At 38.9% G+C, this 20,620-nt stretch overlaps 1 protein-coding gene across 3 annotated transcripts in view; it reads left to right on the top strand.

Annotated features, from left to right (window-relative positions):
* Nucleotides 1-19,808, top strand: part of RAB31 (RAB31, member RAS oncogene family) — a 108,010-nt gene extending 88,202 nt beyond the window's left edge. For all 3 annotated transcript variants that reach the window (XM_030552751.1, XM_030552750.1, XM_030552752.1), the window contains exons 4-7: nt 94-165; nt 1,427-1,533; nt 7,422-7,531; nt 15,697-19,808. In XM_030552751.1, coding sequence (XP_030408611.1) covers nt 94-165; nt 1,427-1,533; nt 7,422-7,531; nt 15,697-15,794 — 387 coding nt within the window. In that variant the 3' untranslated portion in view covers nt 15,795-19,808. The remainder of the gene's footprint in view (nt 1-93; nt 166-1,426; nt 1,534-7,421; nt 7,532-15,696) is intronic.
* Nucleotides 19,809-20,620: the final 812 nt, after the last annotated feature.

Below are 20,620 nucleotides of genomic sequence, written 5' to 3'. Positions count from 1 at the left end.
TGTGACCGTTGTGAAACTTTAATTGATTTATGATGTTTTGTGACCTTTGTGAAACTTTAATTGATTTATGATGTTTTGTTGGTCTTTCAACAGTTTCATTCCTTGGCACCAATGTACTACCGAGGATCAGCAGCAGCTGTTATAGTATATGATATCACAAAACAGGTAATGCTTTCTGTTTGCAATTACTGTATAATATATAGTTTGGTTAATGACTTAATGTATTGGCAAAGTTGTGGCGGAAGCACCATTCCCTGAGTCATTTAAAAATAGAGTATACAAAACTCTGGAAATTCTACTTCAGGGAAGAATTCTGAGTTTGCCTCTTTGAGATGGACAAAATGACCAGCTGGATTTTCCCCATGTCTAATTTCTACTACTAAAAAACATCAACTATTTTACAAACGGGAAATTAATCTTTTAAAAATGTGGCTCCAAGCTTGCATTTGCAGTCCGAGAGCTGAACTCTTCTTTATTTCATTGCTTTACTTTGAAACAAAGCAGTGAAATAGTCTTTGGCTGAACATTATTAATTGAAATGGAAGTGTATTTTCAGCTGATAAAGTAGCCGTGTTCACATGTCATCCAACTGGAGATCCTTGTCCTGCCCTGAGAAAATGAGAAATTGCTACTCTTAAAATGCAAAGAATAACATTTTGATTTTAAAAGAAATCCCAGATGATGAAGTTGAGTTATAGAATAGGCATTAGTGGATGAATGGTTGCAATATTTTGCTTATCTGTTTCTTCTCTCCTGCCAATTGAATGATTTACTTTTAGCAGTAAAGGCCTGGCTCTGTTCACCAGTGCATTAATGTAATGCTACATTAGGGTTGCCAACCCTCCAGGGTTGTCCTTGAGTCTCCAGGAATTAAAGATTGTTACGTGATGAGACCTCCAGGAATATGAGACCTCCAGGAACCAAATTTGGCAACCCTAGCTGACATTGGTCATGCCTGCATAGCAGTACCGTAGGTTACAATTTTGAACTGAAATTACTCATAGTTGGTCAGAAAGTCTGTAGACCTTGTGAAGGTGGAACTTAGTCATGTCATCCTTACTCAGAATTCTGTGCAGCAACTTTCATTCTCTGAAAGTTTAATATTCAAGCATTGCATAGTATTGTGGGATGTACTACATCCCAAATGCTAGGCCATACCTTTCCCTCAGAGATTCATGCACAACTCCCATTGATCTCAGCAGAAGCTGCACATGCATTTCTGAGGAGAAAATTTGGCTTGATGGATAAATGCAGTTAAGAGCTAGATCTGAGGTTCAGTAACATCAATCATACCTTTTAAGGAGAGTCCCTGGAAATCATTGTCATGTGAGGGCTTTCTGTGTGCCCTTCTTGTAACTTAAAAAAAATGACTGTGTCTGTCAATCAAGGAGATCCTGCTAGATGTTTCTTTATGTATTTGGTTTAGGATTCATTTCATACTTTGAAGAAATGGGTAAAAGAATTAAAAGAACATGGTCCTGAAAACATTGTCATGGCCATCGCTGGAAACAAATGTGATCTTTCTGATCTCAGGTAATGTATCTATTTGGTATTAGAATGCTGTTTGTTATTCACTGCTTTCCTCCCTTATGCAACAATGTTTGTATTGTCACCTGTAGTTAGGGTTGCCAACACTCCAGGATTATTCTGGAGTCTACAGGAATTAAGGGATTAATCTTTAATTAAACATTATGTCATTTGATGGAACCCCCAGGAATACATCCAACCAAAACTGGCAACCCTACTGCTAAGCCCCCATTGAAATAAATACCTTTGATTTCAATTAGTCAGGATCAGGTTCAACTAACAGCAGCATCACATCCTCCAAAATATTTTACTCTGAATTCCCTTTTTTGCTGCACTTCCACTGGTTTGACCAGAATTGCGGGATGTCAAATGTTGTTTCTGTGCATGCTGCAGGCTCTGGCACATTATATTGATTGATACAATATGGGATTTTTCATTCTGTTGTACTATAACTAATTCCAATGTATACTGCATGCATATCTCAAACGTGCCTGATTAACGCTGGAGTGCTAGAAATGCTGTTTTAATCAAATGAAGGCTTAATGCCAGATGCAGGATGATAGCTTTATTGCAGAAAGTACATTTGCAAGAACATAAGGGCTCTCACTATCCTCAAATAACAGACTTATGTCCTAGCTGTGAGGAGAAGGACTCTTAGAGTCTGACTCCATTCCTCTGTAGAAGAGTAAAGATCACACTACTCATGGAATGTTACAAGGATGGATTTGCGTTTATATTTCTCAGCTCATGTTTGGGTTTGCATGTACCTTCGTAGCCATGGGAAACATGTTCTGTTGTATGACAAGTAATCTTTTGTGGTGATCAATGAGTTTTTTGTCATTTTAGGGATGAGTTGTGTAGGATGTGTTTTCTTCCACAATGTGAGACCAAGGTCCATGATTGTTTAGGTTATTTTCCTCTTAGAATCCCAAGGACTCTCCCACTACCCATCATGTTTCACATTTATTCCTCTGCCCCTTTAAGTCATTACACGGGCCCTGGTTCAGCAAAGCCCCAGAGCATGTGATCAAGTGCTTTGTTGAATGAAGACATTTGTGAGAACTGTAGCCCTGTAAACAGGCTTTCAGTGTCACTCTAGAGACCAGAGGAGTTACTGCACAGAATCATGAGGCACTCCTTCTCCCCAGGGCCTCCTGAACAGTGCTCCCAGCTTCTCTTGGCCTGGGAGCAAAGGACACAGTTCATTTATTGGCTTGATCCCCTAATGATAGTTCACTGTGCTAAGACAGTGAAGCTGGCTGAGTCCCCTAAGATTAAATAGATGGCTTCCAACTTCTTGTTGTGAATAACAGAAAGCAGCAAGTCTCTCCATATGGGGAAAGAAATAAAGGGTTTTTTAAATTTAGCATACCAATGCAAAGTGAAGTTTGTGGTCCTTTCTGTTTGCCCCCTTCGACTAATTTAAATGTGTTGCTTTAATACTCTCAATAGTACCTTTGCTTGATTGATTAAAGAATCCCAAGTTTGGTGATTCACTTACAAAGCGCAATCAGATAATGCAGATGGAGCGATCTAATATGGTACCTCCTCACTTAAAGTTGTCCTGGTTAACGTTGTTTTGTTGCTGATCAATTAGAGAACATGCTCGTTTAAAGTTGCGCAATGCTCCCTTCTAACGTTGTTTGGCAGCTGCCTGCTTTGTTCACTGCTTGCAGAAAGAGCAGCCCGTTGGAGCCAGAGTGGGGCTTGGAACCAGAGTGGACGAGCAGCCCCCCATCAGCTCCCCTAAGTTCCCTGTGCAGTGGCAGCCACCCAGCAGGCTATCAATTGCTGGCAATTCAGCTGTCCCTCCCCCCACTGCCATGTGCTGCTCCTGCCCTCTGCCTTGGAGCTCCTTCCGGGAGCCTCCTGCTTGCTGTGCAGGGGAGGGAGTGCTAATGTCAGGGTGTCCCCCTCCCCCTTGTTTCTTTCCCCCGCTTACCCTATCTCCATAGGGCATGGCGGGGGGACATGACAGGGCTTAGGACAGAGGGAGCTTGCTGGCAGCAGCTGCTGTCTCAACTTGCTGATCTACTTAAAAAGGCAATGTACTTACAGTGGGTTTAGCGTACTTAAAGGGACAATGCGCATCTCTCTCTCTCACACACACACACACAGGGTGTGTGTCTCTGTCTCTGTCTGCCATGCTGTCTCCCCTCCCTCTAGCTGTGCTGCTGTGTAGAGTGTGAGGCTACATTAACAGCAATGTATTAACCCTTGAGGGCTCATTGGAGTGCTAATTCATCATTTAGCAGCAAGGCACTCTAGGAAATATCCCACCCTCTTCCAGCCTCTAACTTCACCACCTCAACCAAGCTTCACAATCATCATTGCTGTGTACAGTATTAAATTGTTTGTTTAAAACTTATACTCTGTGTGTGTATATATAATATAGTCTTTTGTCTGCTGAAAAATATTTCCCTGGAATCTTAACTCCCCCATTTACATTAATTCTTATGGGGAAATTGGATTAGCTTAATATCGTTTCGCTTAAAGTTGGATTTTTCAGGAACATATCTACAACGTTAAGCGAGGCGTTACTGTATGTTAAAATGCAACGTATGATGTTTTAGGCCTTGGCTACACTGGCGCTTTACAGTGCTTTACAGTGAAAAAAACACATCCCTGAGCGCAGCAAGTTACAGCGCTGCAAAGCGTCAGTGTAAACAGCGCCCCAGCGCTGGGAGCACAGCTCCCAGTGCTGCAAGCTAAACCCCATGGGGAGGTGGAGTACCTGCAGCGCTGGGAGAGCTCTCTCCCAGCACTGGCGCTGCAACCACACTCGCACTTCAAAGCGCTGCTGCGGGAGCACTTAGGAGTTTTGAGTGTAGCCAAGCCCTTGGTGATATGAATCAGCTTAGTGCCACACATGTGGCAATGAGCTATTGAGTGCCAGTCCTCAGGAGGGAAGCTTCCATGGTGACAATTCTCCTTACACTTGTGCAATACACATTTGTCTCACTAAAGGCCATGTAGTCTAATATTTGCACAAAACATCAAACTCTACCAGTATTTTCTCCTGATGTTCACAAATATGGGAGAGGTTTCGAAAGTCTTTTCTTACAGGCAATGACTTTTTCCTCCCACTTTGCATGTTCCTGAACTATTTTGCTGGTGTTATAATAAAAGGACTTTTGAGGACAGGTAGACAGCAAGATATATTTTACACATGAAATTGTCACCATGCTACCAGAAATCTGATCGACTATGTAATTTATACAGTTGTGTGTATTCTTCGGTGTTTTAGTCTTAGGGTTTACTTCATTGGAAATGGCTTAAGGTGAAATATATGTATCAACTTATCACATTAATTTCATTGAATAGAAAATACAAATACTTCTGTACAAGAGGATTTAAAAAATATAATGTAACTAATGAGGGCATCACGAGCAATCTGCTATTTCTACATGACTCTTGGCAGCTCTGTTTATCCTTATGGAATTTTTACCAGTTACTTTGCCAGAAATGTTCTGCTAGACTCTAGAGTATCAGACATTGTTATGGCAAATGTGAATGGGGGCAAAAGAGGACAGGCTGAACCAAGTTCCACTTGTCCTGATCTGTCTCCATTGCCACAGGCGCTAATAAAGGGAGAAATGACTGGGGAAAAATAGAGGAACAGATTTGACTTCCACTAACAAAGGGCTAATATAGTTTCCTCTGGTACTTCTAGCAATGACCATGTTACCCTCCTGTGGTGGTGGTTTGTTTTGTTTTGCTTCTTTTTTACAGACCTCTAATATATAGGTGCTAGCTGCCAACCTAGAATCAAGACATCCAGAAGACATGTGGTTATTCTTTGTATTACTATTACGTGGCCATCAACAGTTCTTGACACTTAGCTGAAATAAATTCCCTCCCTCTGGCTCCCAGGGAATATCATTTTTGCGAATGGAAATTTTTATTAAAATCTCTACAATTTTGTTATTGGCTTTAGAATTTAGAGTGAGTTTGTTTTTTAAAAATATTTTATATTGGAATTTCTACCCTCTGATTATGTCCAGGTTATTATCCATCAGTCACAGAATGAGCTCAGATCAGAATGTTATTTAAATAAATGAGCTACTTTGCCCACCAGTGACAAAACCACTGTTAAATTCTTGGGGCAATATAGAGACCAAAGGACATAATCTTCCTCTCTAAAAACTGAGATACCTTCTGAAATTTTGGTTCTCTGGAGTACTCCAAATGCAGGGTCAGGAAATCCCAAGCTTTAAATTCAGGATCTTTATTTATGCTGTCCATACAAAACATTTTCTATTTAAATAAATATTTGTAGAAGCTTTAAACTGTATACGCTGAGGGTTTTTTAACTGCAAACAATTTCGTCAACATCTTTCAAAACAGGTATTCCCTCTCCAGGGCTTCTAAATCCAAACCTTCTCAACTCCCTTCTAAGTCTCTGCTCGTTTCTTGGCTCTTTCTCTCACTGTTAATACCATTAGTTTATGTTTACTCACCTCTTGGCTGAGAATAAATTGCTTGAGAAACAAGCTCTCATATTTTGGTCAAAGTAAAGTCATTCCAATACTGACACCCAATTTATTATTGTAGAAAGAAGCAACTGACAGACCTTATGTCAGTGTAGAATCAAGTGTAGTGGAGCATCCTCTCCTCCATGCTCTCTCCCCTTACACCATGACTGGGGGAGCTAGCATAGGAGAAGGTAGAGCTGCATCCACCAGCTTTCCAGAATGGAGAGTTCCCTATACAAGGGGAACGAGCTGTTACCAGCTGTTTCAAGGCCTCTTTGCACCATTTATATGGCACAAACTAGCCTTTGTGGACTGGAGAATCTGGCCCTAAGATTCTTGTTTCCAATGTGGTTTGGAGTCAGTGGCTTGTGTGTTTTTGTTGGAATCAGCCACAATCTCCTGCCACTTATAAACAGCTATACATGTGATCCCTTCAATCCAACTTCATTTATGATAGCCAAAACCCATCCTGTTTGTATGTTCACTTTGGACAGTCTTGTTTATGGGCTGAATCTCCAGAGCTGGATGCTCTTTTTCTAATGTTTTATGCATCTCTTCTCATGCATCTTTGTCAAGTGGGGGGAAAAAAGGTTGATAGCAATCAAAGATCATTTCTTTTCTGTGGGTGGGTGAGGTTTGGTGGTGTGCCATGTGCAGGAGGTCAGACTAGATGATCATGATGGTCCCTTCTGACCTTAAAGTCTATTAGTTTTCAAAACTTGGTCTTGGCACCAGGCCCCAAAATCCTTATCAATGACCCAGATCGATATCATGATATTTGAACATGAACAACTAGATAGAAACCTCTACCACCACCAAAAGTATTCTTTATAGAATCAAAACATCTTAAATAATTTTTTTCTAGGCTGTGTTTAGGATTTTTTTAATGCTTTGTGAGAAGTTTTAAATTTCTGCAATCTATATGATTGTAATAGGCCGGCACTATTTGCCTGAAATACCTCCATCCTTTTAGCTGTGTTTTGGTGGGAAAAGGTTAAGTTGATTATTCTGTGACAGGCAGCTGGCTCATAATCCCACCTGAATATAAGAAAAGTGGGGATAGCTCTTTGAGAGAAAGAAATGTGAAAGAAAACAAAGGATTATGATTTTGAATCTACATCACCGCATATAAGGGAATCAAGCCCTTTGTTGTGAAATATTTTGCAAAAGATTTAATATGCTTTTATATCTTGGGTCTGCTCATACTAAATTACATGGCAAAATTCACATGGACTTCAGCGGAAGCAGGGCTGAGACTTAAATATTTATCATTAGAGAAGCAAGGAATGTCAGCACTAGAAGATCCAAACTTGTTCAATTGAAACTAGGAACAATGTGACTTGAGATGTCTTTCAGAGTATATTTCTTTTTTTTTTATAAATACACACTAATTTGTTTGCTTTCAAAAACTTTTTTTAGGGAGGTACCTATGAAGGATGCCAAAGAATATGCAGAATCTATAGGTGCAATTGTTGTTGAAACCAGTGCAAAGAATGCTATTAACATTGAGGAACTCTTTCAAGGCATCAGTAAGTACATTTACGAGTTTCTTGTGGATGTTGTTTGGAATCCTTTTGAAAATGATCATCCAGCTTAACTGGGATCTCATCTTGCTACTCAAACTTACCCTGATGAAACTTAAGCAGGTCTGAGATTAAAAGGATCAGGACCCAAAGATCTCTTATATAGTTTCAGGTCTTCTTTGACAAGTTGGAGTCCTTCGGGAAACAATAGGCCCTTATTTCCTAAGCATTATTAGTTAGCTATTCACAAAGATTAACATAAGGCAATTTATCCTTAGGCAGTCTATCACCAGTACTTAGCTATACGAATTAACATAAGACAATCACCTGTTCCAATTTCAAAGAGAGATGAATACAGAGATGTCCCATGCTTACACTTCATTTAAATGCTAGGATGTTATTTTGATCTTTGAATTATCAGAATAGCATAGACAGGGACTGTTGATTACATTGCTGACCACTGCCCATATATATGTAAATACACAAAAACACAAATGTTATCTCCTCATGTCTTTAAGGGTTGAATTTGAGTCATTTATTTTGCAGGATGTTTAACCCTTTCTGGCCATGCGTCACAACTAACAGTAACTTTGACTAGACTGGAATAGGGCATAGCTTGGGTTGGTGCTGTGTAAGCGTCTCCCACATAGCTCTTTCAGTGTATCTAAATCTTAACCTGTATCATACCTCCATGCATAAACTGCTGTAGGGCAGGTAACTGTTGATCTAATTGTCATTTTGTTGGGGTTTTTTTTGTGGAGGCATATACCTGGATGACTAGGATAAGTAGAAATAGTCACTTTTCATTGGGATCCAGCGCAAGTTTTCTCCCCAGGATTGTTAAAGGGGAAGAAATCAATATTGCTGGAAAGGAAAGAGGATACCCATACTCATTTTTCATTCCAAGAATTCCAGTGTCATCATCTCCTGAATAAAAACAGAATATAAAGCATATTCCACTCCAACTTGTCTCTCTCTACTGCCTTATGACTGCTTCCTTTTTTCTCACAAACTCAGTATGTGATAAATAGATGTGTGAAATGTTTCTTTGCTCCTAGAAAATCACACCATCTGCTACACATTACCTGAGAAGCTATTGACCAATCATTTCACTTGAACAGGATGTATCTGAAAATGTTAATTGATTTTTTTTGCCTGTTATACCTTTCAGAAGGTTACAGATCTTGTAATTCATCTGGTTTGGAGAACCAGTCCCTTACCCAGTTTAGTTTGCTTCATTGTCTAATGTCCAATATAACCTATCAGTATGTTTGAATGTACTAATACAAAAACTCACCCATGTTGCATAACTTAATCATTAATAATTAGTTTATCCCTTTGGTAGGTAATGCTGCAATGGGTAGCAATGACAACCCACTAATAATGGCTATATTTGACCCGGAAAATCAGTTAAACTGAAATGAACATGCACTAGTTATCTAAGCATATGCATTAAATATCCTAGATAATCTTTTGGATGCATAGAAAGATTGTCTCAGTGGGCATACTTGTGACCTTACCACAACTCAGAAAAGAGACGGGAGAAAGTTTGTAGGTTTGTAGTATTTGGATGTGGAATCGATAGTGCATATATATGTGAACACAGCAAAAGATGGTAAATTGCCATAAATAACATGCTAAAACTGTTGGATAAAACACATACTATCATGGCCTACAGATCTCAAACCCAGCCTGCAGGGTTCATGGGAACAACTATCTCCAACCCTCCACCTGGCAGCCTGCTCATAAGGGCTTACCTGTGACCCATGAAGTCTAGCCCCAGTGTGAGGTTCTGCCCCTGATGTCCAATTGGTGGTGGTCCACAGTGGCTGATTGGTCCATTGGCCCTACTTAAGCCAGCAGCAGGAGCAGGAAGCTGTTTGAACAATTGGGCTCCACCCTGCTCCTGTGCCTTGATTTCCTGGCATCTGATTTGTGGTTCCTGGTGTCCAGTATGGCTCCTGCCTCTGACTGTCTGGCATCCTGACTTAGCCTGACTCTTCTACCCAACTTGTGGTTCTGATCTCCAGTTTGTCTTCTGCCTCTGATCTCTTGGTATCCTTACCTAGTCAACTCCTGTCTCATGACTGTGGGCCCTGGCTCTGACTACTAGGTCTGGCTGCCCAGGATCTGGCCATGACACACGTTTTATGACCCCTCTCTTTGCCCACTCCTTCCTCCCATAGTTGTCCTTATTGAACTTGTGTGTTTCAGCTAAATGGGGGAACACAATGAACCTATGCATGGGGTCCTTACTCCTGCTCATGGAGCTGTGCTTTGTACCTGGCTCTAGTGCAGACTTGCTGTGTAAGGAGATGACTTTAGTAATTGTATCTGCTGCCGCAGGGGTTCAACTTCTAAGCTTCCCATTTGAGGTGGGCCACAGCAGCAGTGCTCCAGTCCTAAAAGAAGAAGTGTCAGAAAGTGTTGGAAGTGCAATCAGAAGCATTGCAATGCCATTAAAAAGTGCTGGAACAGCCTTCCAAAGCATTCTGGCCCCATTTGAGTCCTGCACAGCAGTCATGTAGCCGTAACCTGCAACAGCAGTGTCATCTCTATTCTGCAGCCTGGCTGGGAGAATTCTGTCTCTCTCTGCACATTTTCAGTGTACGGCCCATTTTCCTGCATCATGTGTGGGGGAAATCACTCACTGAAAAGCATTATTAAACAGAACAAACCGTTCAAACCATAGTGTTTCTGTAAAAGTGGTACAAGGGAGTTGAGCCATAAAAACTCCCACAAAAAAACATGCACACATTTATGTCAACTAAACCAGCTATGTACAAAGGCACAAAACTAGAGTAGAGGCCACACAAATCAGGAGTGAGGAATGCTCAATAACTTAATAAAAACCCAAACCCTATGAATTTCCAAAAATACAGTAGGAGCAGGAAACACAGTAGACCACAATGGAAGAACCAGAACAGGTGAGAACAAAAAAATATTTAGTATTTTGTTCTATGTAAAAGAACTGTAAGAGTTTATATCCAAGGCTGTGATGAAAATCCATAATTTTAGGGCCTATATTTAACACATGGGTTGTCTGAAGTAATAGCTGTTGTTCTCATGTCTTTGCAAGGATGTAAACTTTTTTTCCTTAAATTGAACTGTAAGGACCTTTCAGCCTTTCACAGACAGTCTTGCACAGTCCCATGTTACAATCTATACTCTTATTACAAATACTCAAGAATTTATACTTGAAGCTAATTACTGGGCTTATTTTGCAAGAGCAGAATCGTAGATAATTCTCTGGACAGCCTCATTCTTAAATTTCTGTGTTTTAGTATTTTTTAAAACTTACATGTATTATTATTTAGATAACACTGGTGCTGATACTGTAATACCGTTTACAACTGAGTATCAGATTCAAAAAGGAACTTTATTAGGTCTACAGAGCATCTTAGGGAACTGATTTGACTCATGCAGCTGCTCCCTCCAAAGGGGATCCTTTGTCTGTGTCCCAGGCCCTTTTGCTGTCCCCCAGTCTTTGTTCTCTCCCTCTTGCTCCCTGTCCTATACAGTAGAACCTCAGAGTTAGGAACTGGCCAGGCAACCACACAGCTCATTTGGAACTGGAAGTATGCAATCATAGCAGGCAGCAGCAGAGACAAAAAAAGGACCTTAATAAATAAATAAAAATAAGCACACACAATACTGTACTGTGTTAAATGTAAGCTACTACAAAAATAAAGGGAAAGCAGCATTTTTCTTCTGCATAGTGAAGTTTCAAAGCTGTGTTAAGTCAATGTTCTGATGTAAACTTTTGAAAAAACAACCATAATGTTTTGTTCAGAGTTAGAAACATGTCAGAGTTACGAACAGCCTCCATTCCCAAGGTGTTCGTAACTCTGAGGTTCTACTGTGTTTCTTTCTTTTCTGCACCATTTCACTTTCCCTCCTCTCAGCCCCTAATTCCCCCAACTCTTGCTTCTTGCACCCTCACATGGACAGCCTCTGAACTTAGGTTCCCAGAATGCTGGCTGTTCACCCTGTTAGTCTGTAGTTCAGGAGTAGAAGTCAGAATGCTATCAAAGTAGGTCCTGGATTGTCATTCTGGGCAGTCCCAGCCCAATTCAAGCACACTTGAGAGTGGAATACAGTTGATTTGATGCTCCCTCTTTGCCAAACTGAGGAGTTACACATCAGAGCCTTTACTATGTCAACATTCCTGCTCCTGTACTATCTTTGTTTGCCTCAGTTTTTCATGCACCAAGCCATGCCCACTTGAGGATCTCAAGACTCATGCATCAGTGTCTGGAAGTGCATGTTTATAAAACAGCCTGAGTGTATAAAATAAAAAATGAAATAAAGCTGTTTGCGTGAAAGCTTTTTTATCTGTACTGCTTCTCCACATATAAAAAATCCTCTAAACACTAGCAAAGATAAACCAAATATTCCAGTAATTAAAATGACATAACCTACTTTTAAAGTGGAGCACTTAGAAATGGCAGTGATGTGAACTACAGAAAACCTAAGGTTGATTGGATCACTCTAGCAGAAGCACACAAAAGTTCCAGATTTCTCCAGTTCCAACTGAATGTGTTCTTGGACAAATGCATTTATATTTCTTCTTCTCTGTGAACCTGTACGTTTCATCTGGACTCCTAAAGCATTATATCTATTTGCTCCAGCCAACTGGTTACATCATAGTAACATGTATCCTTCTCTACTAAACCTGGAGAGGAGACCATGTCTGTGGTCTGGATTAATATTTCTGTTTAAGGAACAGAACAGTTCCATCTCTTCTGATTGTGAACAGAAATTACCAAGAAGGGCAGTCTTGGTTTGATGGTAATTCATCATTTTTAAAAACTGTTTCAGTTAATATATTTGTCCATGAGAGTAGTGACTAGCTTGATAGTCCAGAACATAACTCTCTTAATATTATCTACAGAACATCTATAGCATAGATGGCATCAGTTTAGGCTTCCCAACACATGTAATGTGCTTCACCCCTTTACTGAAGGGGCAATCTAAACAGATGGGAGAGTAATTTATTCTGTAAACCAATTCAGTTCTTGATTACTCTGCTGATCCTGCTTAGTGTATGCCAACTAGATCCAACTGGGGTTTTGTGATATGGACACTATGCCTATTAAGAAATGAACGGAGACCACCAAAAATCTTTCATATAGTTAAAACTTGTCACCACTGACTTGGATTTGAAGCTAAGGCTCATCTTTCCCCTATTAATCATCTGGATCGTTTTGCTAGCTCTCTAAAACTCTTTATGTGTTACTGCCTCTGCTGAGATCACCAATTAAAGAGTTCTGAAATAGACAATGCTGTGAGCCCAAATATCTTATTTTCTCTCTAAAGTTAGCCAAACAGATTTCAAACTCTAATCATAGTCTCCAGCTCGTCTATTTTATAATGGAGAGATGTTTTCTCAGATGTTCCTCCATACCCTGAATACTAGAAGAGACTGACCTCAGTTTATTGCTCACATTGTGAGATTGATTCTATCTCATTATATTGAATTTTACACTAGTGCAATTCAATTGACTTCAATGTTGTTTCTCGTGATAACTCTATCAGATCCTAGGAGTCCCTTGAGCACAGACAAGTTTCTTGATAAGATTAAAAATATTTAGTTCAACAGTATCATCCTGATTTAACAAAATCTTGGCAATAATGATGATGAGAACTTGCATACCAAAAAAAATCAAAACCACAAGACTGAAAAGGAGTTTGAAACTTTGTTGCCTTTTATTGAATTAACAGAACAACAACATCATCATACATTCTTCATAAAATTACTCTACTTATTGCACTTTAATTTATGACAGCACCAATTGTAGCATGTGTAGAGAATTTCTTTTTTGTATTACAGGCGAGTCTCATTTTATGCACATTTAACATGCATGAATTCAGCTTTGCGCGGTCGGCAAAAACAAAAAAAAAGAGAGAGAGAGAAAAATAATTTAAATAGTGTTCTTGTAGTGTGGGAGATTCCGCCCGCCATTACACTCAATGTAATTTTGACTATACGCGTTTTTCGCTTTACACGCTGACAGTGGAACATAACCCCAGCGTAAGATCAGACTCACCTGTATTTCCAGTTGTTATTGTATTTTATATTGGTATGAAAAAACAATAATAAAATAAAGGCAATTCACAGCTTGGAGTACTGTGTCCTATTCTGAACAGGACAAAGTAATTGCTGATTTTGGTGAAGCCTGCAACATTCTCCTCCAATGGCTTCTTATTGGTTGTGATAGTTCAGAATACTCAAAGTTTTAAACTCACTAGTACTGTGAAGCTCGGGCTGAAAAATAGTTAGAACTAACATAATAAAACGTTTACAATGGATTTCTGAACAGTCTCTATACAAACTTGCACATCTACACTCTCCTCTTCAAACTTCTTGTTCAAAGATTCAAACATTGAGAAAACATTTGCTTAATGATATATTATGGAAATTAAGTTTACACATTTCAACTTTCTTAACTGTATTAGGCTCCCAGAAAAACTGGCAGGACTCCAGGGTCAACTGGAACCAAGCTCAAAAACTTCAGAAACATCATGAACTCAGTGCAGTAGTTCTTCTCCATGTTTCCAAAAAGTCGTCATGACCTTTTTCAAATATTAAGTTCTTCTTTTTATAACACCTGGAATCCAATCCTCAGTGCCACCATACAGTGACCAAACTCATTCATGTAACATTCTTACCTGCTACCATGAGAGCCAGCAGGTTCTTACTATCCCTAATTCTAGACCCTAGTTTTCACACGAGTCACTCCTGATATGCCTGCGTTGAATGACCAGGCTTGTTAGTTGCAACATATTTAATAGGCATATTCTGTGTCACCCATATGTAGCTGGTCGATGAAACAGAAGTCATAGCTGAATTGAAGAGGCATACAGGGAGAGACCTAAAGCAGCAGGCCCTTGCCCCTGTTAAGGCTGAAACTTTGGTTGTTGTTAAATTCAGATAAATTTAAATAAGAATCAGGAGCCTGAGCTTATTAGACAAGCAAACCCATCTGCTGGGGAGCTGAGGGGACCAAGAAACAGAGGGAGAGATGCAGTTAAAAGAATGGTTTTGTTTCACCTTTCCATTTATGGTTCATGTTTGCTTGTTTACAATGCTTTTGTGCTTTGGAGAGCTCTGGGGCACAATAAATGTATGCACTGAAAACAGAGATGATTTAAACTCTTGCTTAACTAGGACCATTTGTGTTCAAGTAGGAGAGATAACAGAACCTGTGCCTTTTAATAGTCTTACAAGTTATTAATAAAATATCTTTCCTCATTGAAGTAAATGTATAACAATTTCACTATTACGGACGCTTGCCTCTGTATAAATGCATGATACGCCCACACCTTGAATACTGTGTGCAGATATGGTCGCCCCATCTCAGAAAAGATATATTAGACTTGGAAAAGGTTCAGAAAAGGGCAACAAAAATGATTAGGGGTATGAAATGGCTGCAGTTTGAGGAGAGATTTAAAAGACTTTTCAGCTTGGAAAAGAGATGACTAAGAGGGGATATGATAGAGGTCTATAAAATCATGACGGGTGAAGAAAGTAAATAAGGAAGTGTTATTTACTCCTCATACCACAAGAACTAGGGGCCACCAAGTGAAATTAATAGACAGCAGGTTTAAAACAAACAAAAGCAAATATTTTTTCACACAACCCATAGTCAACCTGTGGAACTCCTTTCCAGAGAAGGCCAAGACTATAACATGGTTGAAAAAAGAACTAGATAAATTCATGGAAGATAGGACCATCAATGGTCATTAGCTAGGATGGGCAGGGATGGTGTCCCTAGCCTCTGTTTGCCAGAAGCTAGGAATGGGCGACAGAATGGATCACTTGATGATTACCTGTTCTGTTCATTCCCTTTGGGGCATCTGGCATTGGCCACTATCAGAAGACAGGATACTGGGCTAGATGGACCTTTGGTCTGACCCAGTGTGGCTGTTCTTATGATCTAAATGTCACCAACTGACAATCAGTATATATTTTAAAAAATGGGACAAAGCCTTTTACTTATCAAGATATAAACTAGAGAAACAAAGTACAAGCTACATGGAAAACAGTTGTTTCACATTCATATCTGACTTACATAGTTTTAGTGAAAATTAAGTAATTCTTTACTAATATATCTCTATGTTTTGCTACAGCAGAATATTGAATTCAGTATTTTCTTTATATATTTCAGGTCGACAAATTCCACCCTTGGACTCTCATGAAAATGGCAACAATGGAGCAATCAAACTTGGAAAGCAGACTACACAGACCACTAGACGGTGCTGCTGACCCAAAATGGCCTGTTTTGATTTACTTGAAAAAAATACAATAAAATGCCATTTGTTTATTCATTGAGCAAAAGGGCTTCACAACCTCAGTGGCATGGCACCTTGCCTTGAAAGCAATAATTTCAATACTGTGTGCCAATAAAAATGCAAGGATCATAAGCAGAAAGGATTTTGCAAAACCTAGATGGAAAATCCTCCCTAGAGTCCTGCCAAAATTCCTGAGTCAGATTACTCCAATTCTCTGTTTAAACCAATGACTGTTAATTTTTTTTAAATAAAATGGCGTTTTACATAGAAACTTTAGATTTGCTGTAAAGTCTCTCCTCTTACATCAGAGTAAGACTCAATGTGTTTTAAATTAATCTTAAGCAATAGAGTGCATACAATTTAAAACCTGAACTTTGGGCTGCATATTTCTCTGCCTTTGCTTTTAGCCAGGTTCCTTTTCCGTGACTTTTCTAGAGCTGTAGTTTTGTCAGATGATTTGATCAACCATCATCAAGAAATGGACTGAAGTCAGGAACTGGAAAAATGGATCCAACATGAGAGAGAGAGAGCCCAGTTTTTACAAGTTGTGAATCAGGACAGAATTTGGCCCAACATGTGATGGATAGCCAGGCGAAATGTCGACTGAGAGACATACTTTCCTCTATCTGCATGTACCTGAAGAATGAAATTGCCACGGAGGAAGAGGAATTGTTTAGGGTGGTTGTAAGTGGATGGAGCTCCCATTCTGGTCCAGAAAGAGTCTATACCCCACCCACTACATTTAGTCAAAATGTACTCACTTTCCAGGACTTAGGTCTTATTAATAACAAATTGCAACAAAATGCAAACACCAACCTAAGCCTGTCTGTTGCTGTGATTTCCTGCAGATACTTCACTGCCCTAGGCCACCATGTCCTCTGCCCAAAGAGACATCCTACCTCCCTCATTTCCAAGATGGAGTCACACCTGCCACAATGAGTCAGCAGAAATCCATTCTTGTCTCCCTCCAGGGTTCTGTCAATGGATGAATCCTGCCACCTGCTGCTAAAGTGGTATAAGGGAGTACAGTATAATCTGAGGTCATGGGCATGAAATTAAGAAATTATGTAGATTTTTATAAAAGTGCAGTGTGTTCAATTGTGGAATTGTCTCAGATGGTTTGGAAGTGGTATGGAACACTCATTGCTTGAGACATTTAAAACTAGATTGAACAAAGCATGAGAAAACACAGTGTAGAAAAAAGTCCAGTATTTGGAATTATGGACTAGGTGACCTAAAACTGTTGGTATGTTCCATCTGTAATGTTTTTGTTCTGTGATTGATAGAGTAGATAAATTATTTTTTTGTCTTCTCCACTAAATTTAATGATGAGCTAAAGCAGAGTAAGACATTTAAATTATGAAATCAAAAGCCAAATTCATCCTACAACATGATACATTTTTGCTTGCTAGAAACATTTGACCTTTTAGCACATTTGTTATACAACAGTGGAGGAGTTATTTGAAAAGTAAACACAGGAGAAAAATTATTTCCAACTAAGGAGAGAGAATATATATCATATACCAGCAGGATGTAGCTGGACCTACATACTTAAAAAGAAAAACAGATTCTTACTGTTTTGTTGTGAGTCGATGCAGTGGCAGAGATAGTCTGGGGGAGGGTGGGTGACTGCTACCCCAAAGTAGCTTTTAGGTGTATGTGTGCCACCTTTTAAAGCCAACGGGAATAATATGAAAGTAGCACCACTAGTGACTCCCTAGCTCCACCACTCCTTAAAGCTTGGCTCTGCTACTGAGTTAATGTGGTAGTAGGACAGTCTTGAATATTTAGGGTTTGATCCAAACCTGACTGAAGTGAATGGGAATCTTTCCATTGACTTCAGTGGGACTTGGATCAGGCCCTTAGTCATCGTAGCGCTAACTTATTTACTGGGCTAAAGAAATACTGATCAATAACACAAATTAATATTACTTAAGGGACTAACGTTCATCATGCTACAGGCAGCTCTGCTTACTAAGCATAAAAAGGCAGAATCTACAGCTAGCTACATGTTAGGGAAAGATGGCAAAGCTATTTACAAGTGTTCATTTTTTCATAAAATGTTTATTGGTTTTGTGCTATATTAGTCATGCATAAAACTGATTTTTAACTTGTTTTCATAAACCTAAATGTGGCCAACTTTATTTTCACATGACATCTCAAACCCGTTAAAATCTGTTCGAGATGGCTGTAAACTTCAGGTAATTCTGCAGTTGCCTTGTAATGTCATATTTAAATAAGAACTGGCAAACAATGCCAATCTGTGTGATATAGATTTTGTATTAAAGTGCGTAACCAGCTTTCACAGCTAGCATTGAGTTATGTGTGGATCAGAAACAGATCTGAGTCTTCTTATGTTAAATAGTTTGAAATTAGAAATTGTAGAGACGACTTTCTGGTTGATATAGACTTGCAAAATTATAGGAGGTTTTCATTAGATATTTTTACATTTCAGGGAGCCAGATCTTGAAGTCCTTATTCTGTTTTTATTCAGTCAAAACTCTTAAGTCAATAAAAGTTTTGAATGAATACTGTTTCAGAATTTGGGCTGTGGTCAGTTTCAGTTTGAAGACAGAGATGAGAGAATAACAGGTCACTGCAATATATAGTGTGCCTATGGTTTTTTAGATGCAAGAGTAGCCTCCAACTATTATTCCTCACAGCCAGTGTTTTTTGAGTTTGAAATGTTGCTCTATTCTGTATTTTGGAATGAGGTTATGGCTTGGTTTAGGAGCGTATGTGTTTGATAAATCATGTTAGCTATTAGTGGTTGCCTTTTTGGTTGTGAAATGTTGCCATTCTTTTTAAATACTGGAAAAATTACAGAGTACCAAAAATTAACTCAGAAGAATAAGTCTCAACACCAATTATAATTCTTACCAACTGTTGTTTAAAAAACTGGCTGGTTTAAAAACAAAAAAAAGCTACTATAGTAAGATCTGAATCTATCACTAATCTGCTCGAATGATAATGCAGCTCTTCTGTGTGAGCCAGCTAGACTGGACTTGTCAAGAGACTGGCTTCAGCGGAATAGCCAGTAGCTGGGCTAAAGAATAAGCTGCAATTTGAATATGTTATATGGAATTTTTGTATGCACTATAGCTCAAGACTGTGACAGTCCGGTTGCAGGTGGCATGTTTTCTGGTATGTCATGAATTAGTTACTTTAGAAAAATTGTATTAAGGAATAGTTTCCAAATATGCTGTGTGTATGTGTAGATATATAAATATAGTTTTATATTTTGTTATAGTGACACATAGTACTTCTTTCACTGCTATATCTGGTTCACATATACGGCATATTGTATTCTGTAAGTATGAATTATTTCATTAGTGATCATTTCACCTTTCTGAATTTAAGGTTGAAGATAGAAGGTAGCAATAAGAGGGAGATATATGTAGGTACATTGTTGACTTGCCATTTTAAAGCATTAAGTGGCATATTACTGAATATAAATTTGCCACGCAGGACAAGGAAATCTGGAGAACCAATCATGATCCATTAACTGGCACTAGTAGGTGTAAAAGTCACACCCTCAAAAACGAGATTAATTAGGTGATTATTTTTATTCATAGTACAACAGGTCAGTTTGAAGTGTTGCATCGTAACATAGGTCTGCATTATTTAATAACAAAAACTACCAGTAATTATTTCCTGATTTTATGTTGCTCTCCAGTGTACATGGTAATTATCATGACTAGATAGCTTGTACATGAAAGCACTCTGATTCATAATCAGACCTTGATTATATATGTTACTATCCTACCCTTAATTATTTAAACCAGATCCAGTGACCAAATGTCAGTGTAAAGTTGTGTGCTAAGTACTATCACTCTGTTTGTTTATATAAGGGCTTTGACAGGGCTGGACCCACTCGCTGCATGTATGGGATGCTGCAATCTGTTAATACTTTATCTTCTGTTTACACATTAATTGTATAATATCTAATAAGATTTTTGCCTAAAAAGTAGTTCTGTTTTTATTTAACCTTCAGTGATTAATACTAATAAATATTTTAAATACTTCTGATTTTGAAACATCTCTGGGTTCAATAGAACAAAAAAAAAAAAAAAAAAAGTCACAGATCTCCAGAACAACATGATAAAGTGCTCATGTCTCTTTGTGGCATTTGTGCAGAGGGCTATCACAAAGTCCATGCACTGCTTAACTCTCCCTCCCTGTTCTTTACCAGGACTTTGGAGCAACAGAAGTGACACTTCACACCCCTACAGTCAAACCATCCATCAATACATAAATATATCATAGATTTTACATAAGGTTCGTTGCATTCTAGACAGGATGTTTTAGCTAATTCTGATTAGGCAGTTTTGGATGCATGTACCAGTAGTACTTTAGATTATTACAGTCCTGTATTCTAGGACTTTGATGATCTGGGATTCTACACTTGTTTGTGAAGTTTACTAACTTAAAAAAAACCCCATATTTCCATTTGAACACTACAGATTTTATCCCCTATGTGTTTGAAACTAATTGTTAACATTTCGTGCTTCAAAAGTAATACAGCTTCTATCTCCTTTTGCAAAGAGTGTCATTCCGCTCATAGCTATGACCTCATAAGAGATCAGAACAATTAGTCTGATGATACTCTGTGTTTACTTCAGACTTCCACCCCCTCATTCCTATCCTTTAAAGTGTTGAGGCTACCACCAGGTTGTGAAATGTGCATACCCCTGAAAGGCAAACCTTAAGCTCAGCATCAGGCATTGTTTTCTCCTTGGCTATGTTTATTTTCTCCTTAACTATGTAATCTTCTTCAAAGCATTAAAACATTAGTGGAAG

This window comes from Gopherus evgoodei, chromosome 2, assembly GCF_007399415.2.
Source record: "Gopherus evgoodei ecotype Sinaloan lineage chromosome 2, rGopEvg1_v1.p, whole genome shotgun sequence".
Classification (NCBI taxonomy): Eukaryota; Metazoa; Chordata; order Testudines; family Testudinidae; genus Gopherus; species Gopherus evgoodei.
This window is presented reverse-complemented; position numbering and strand designations above follow the sequence as displayed.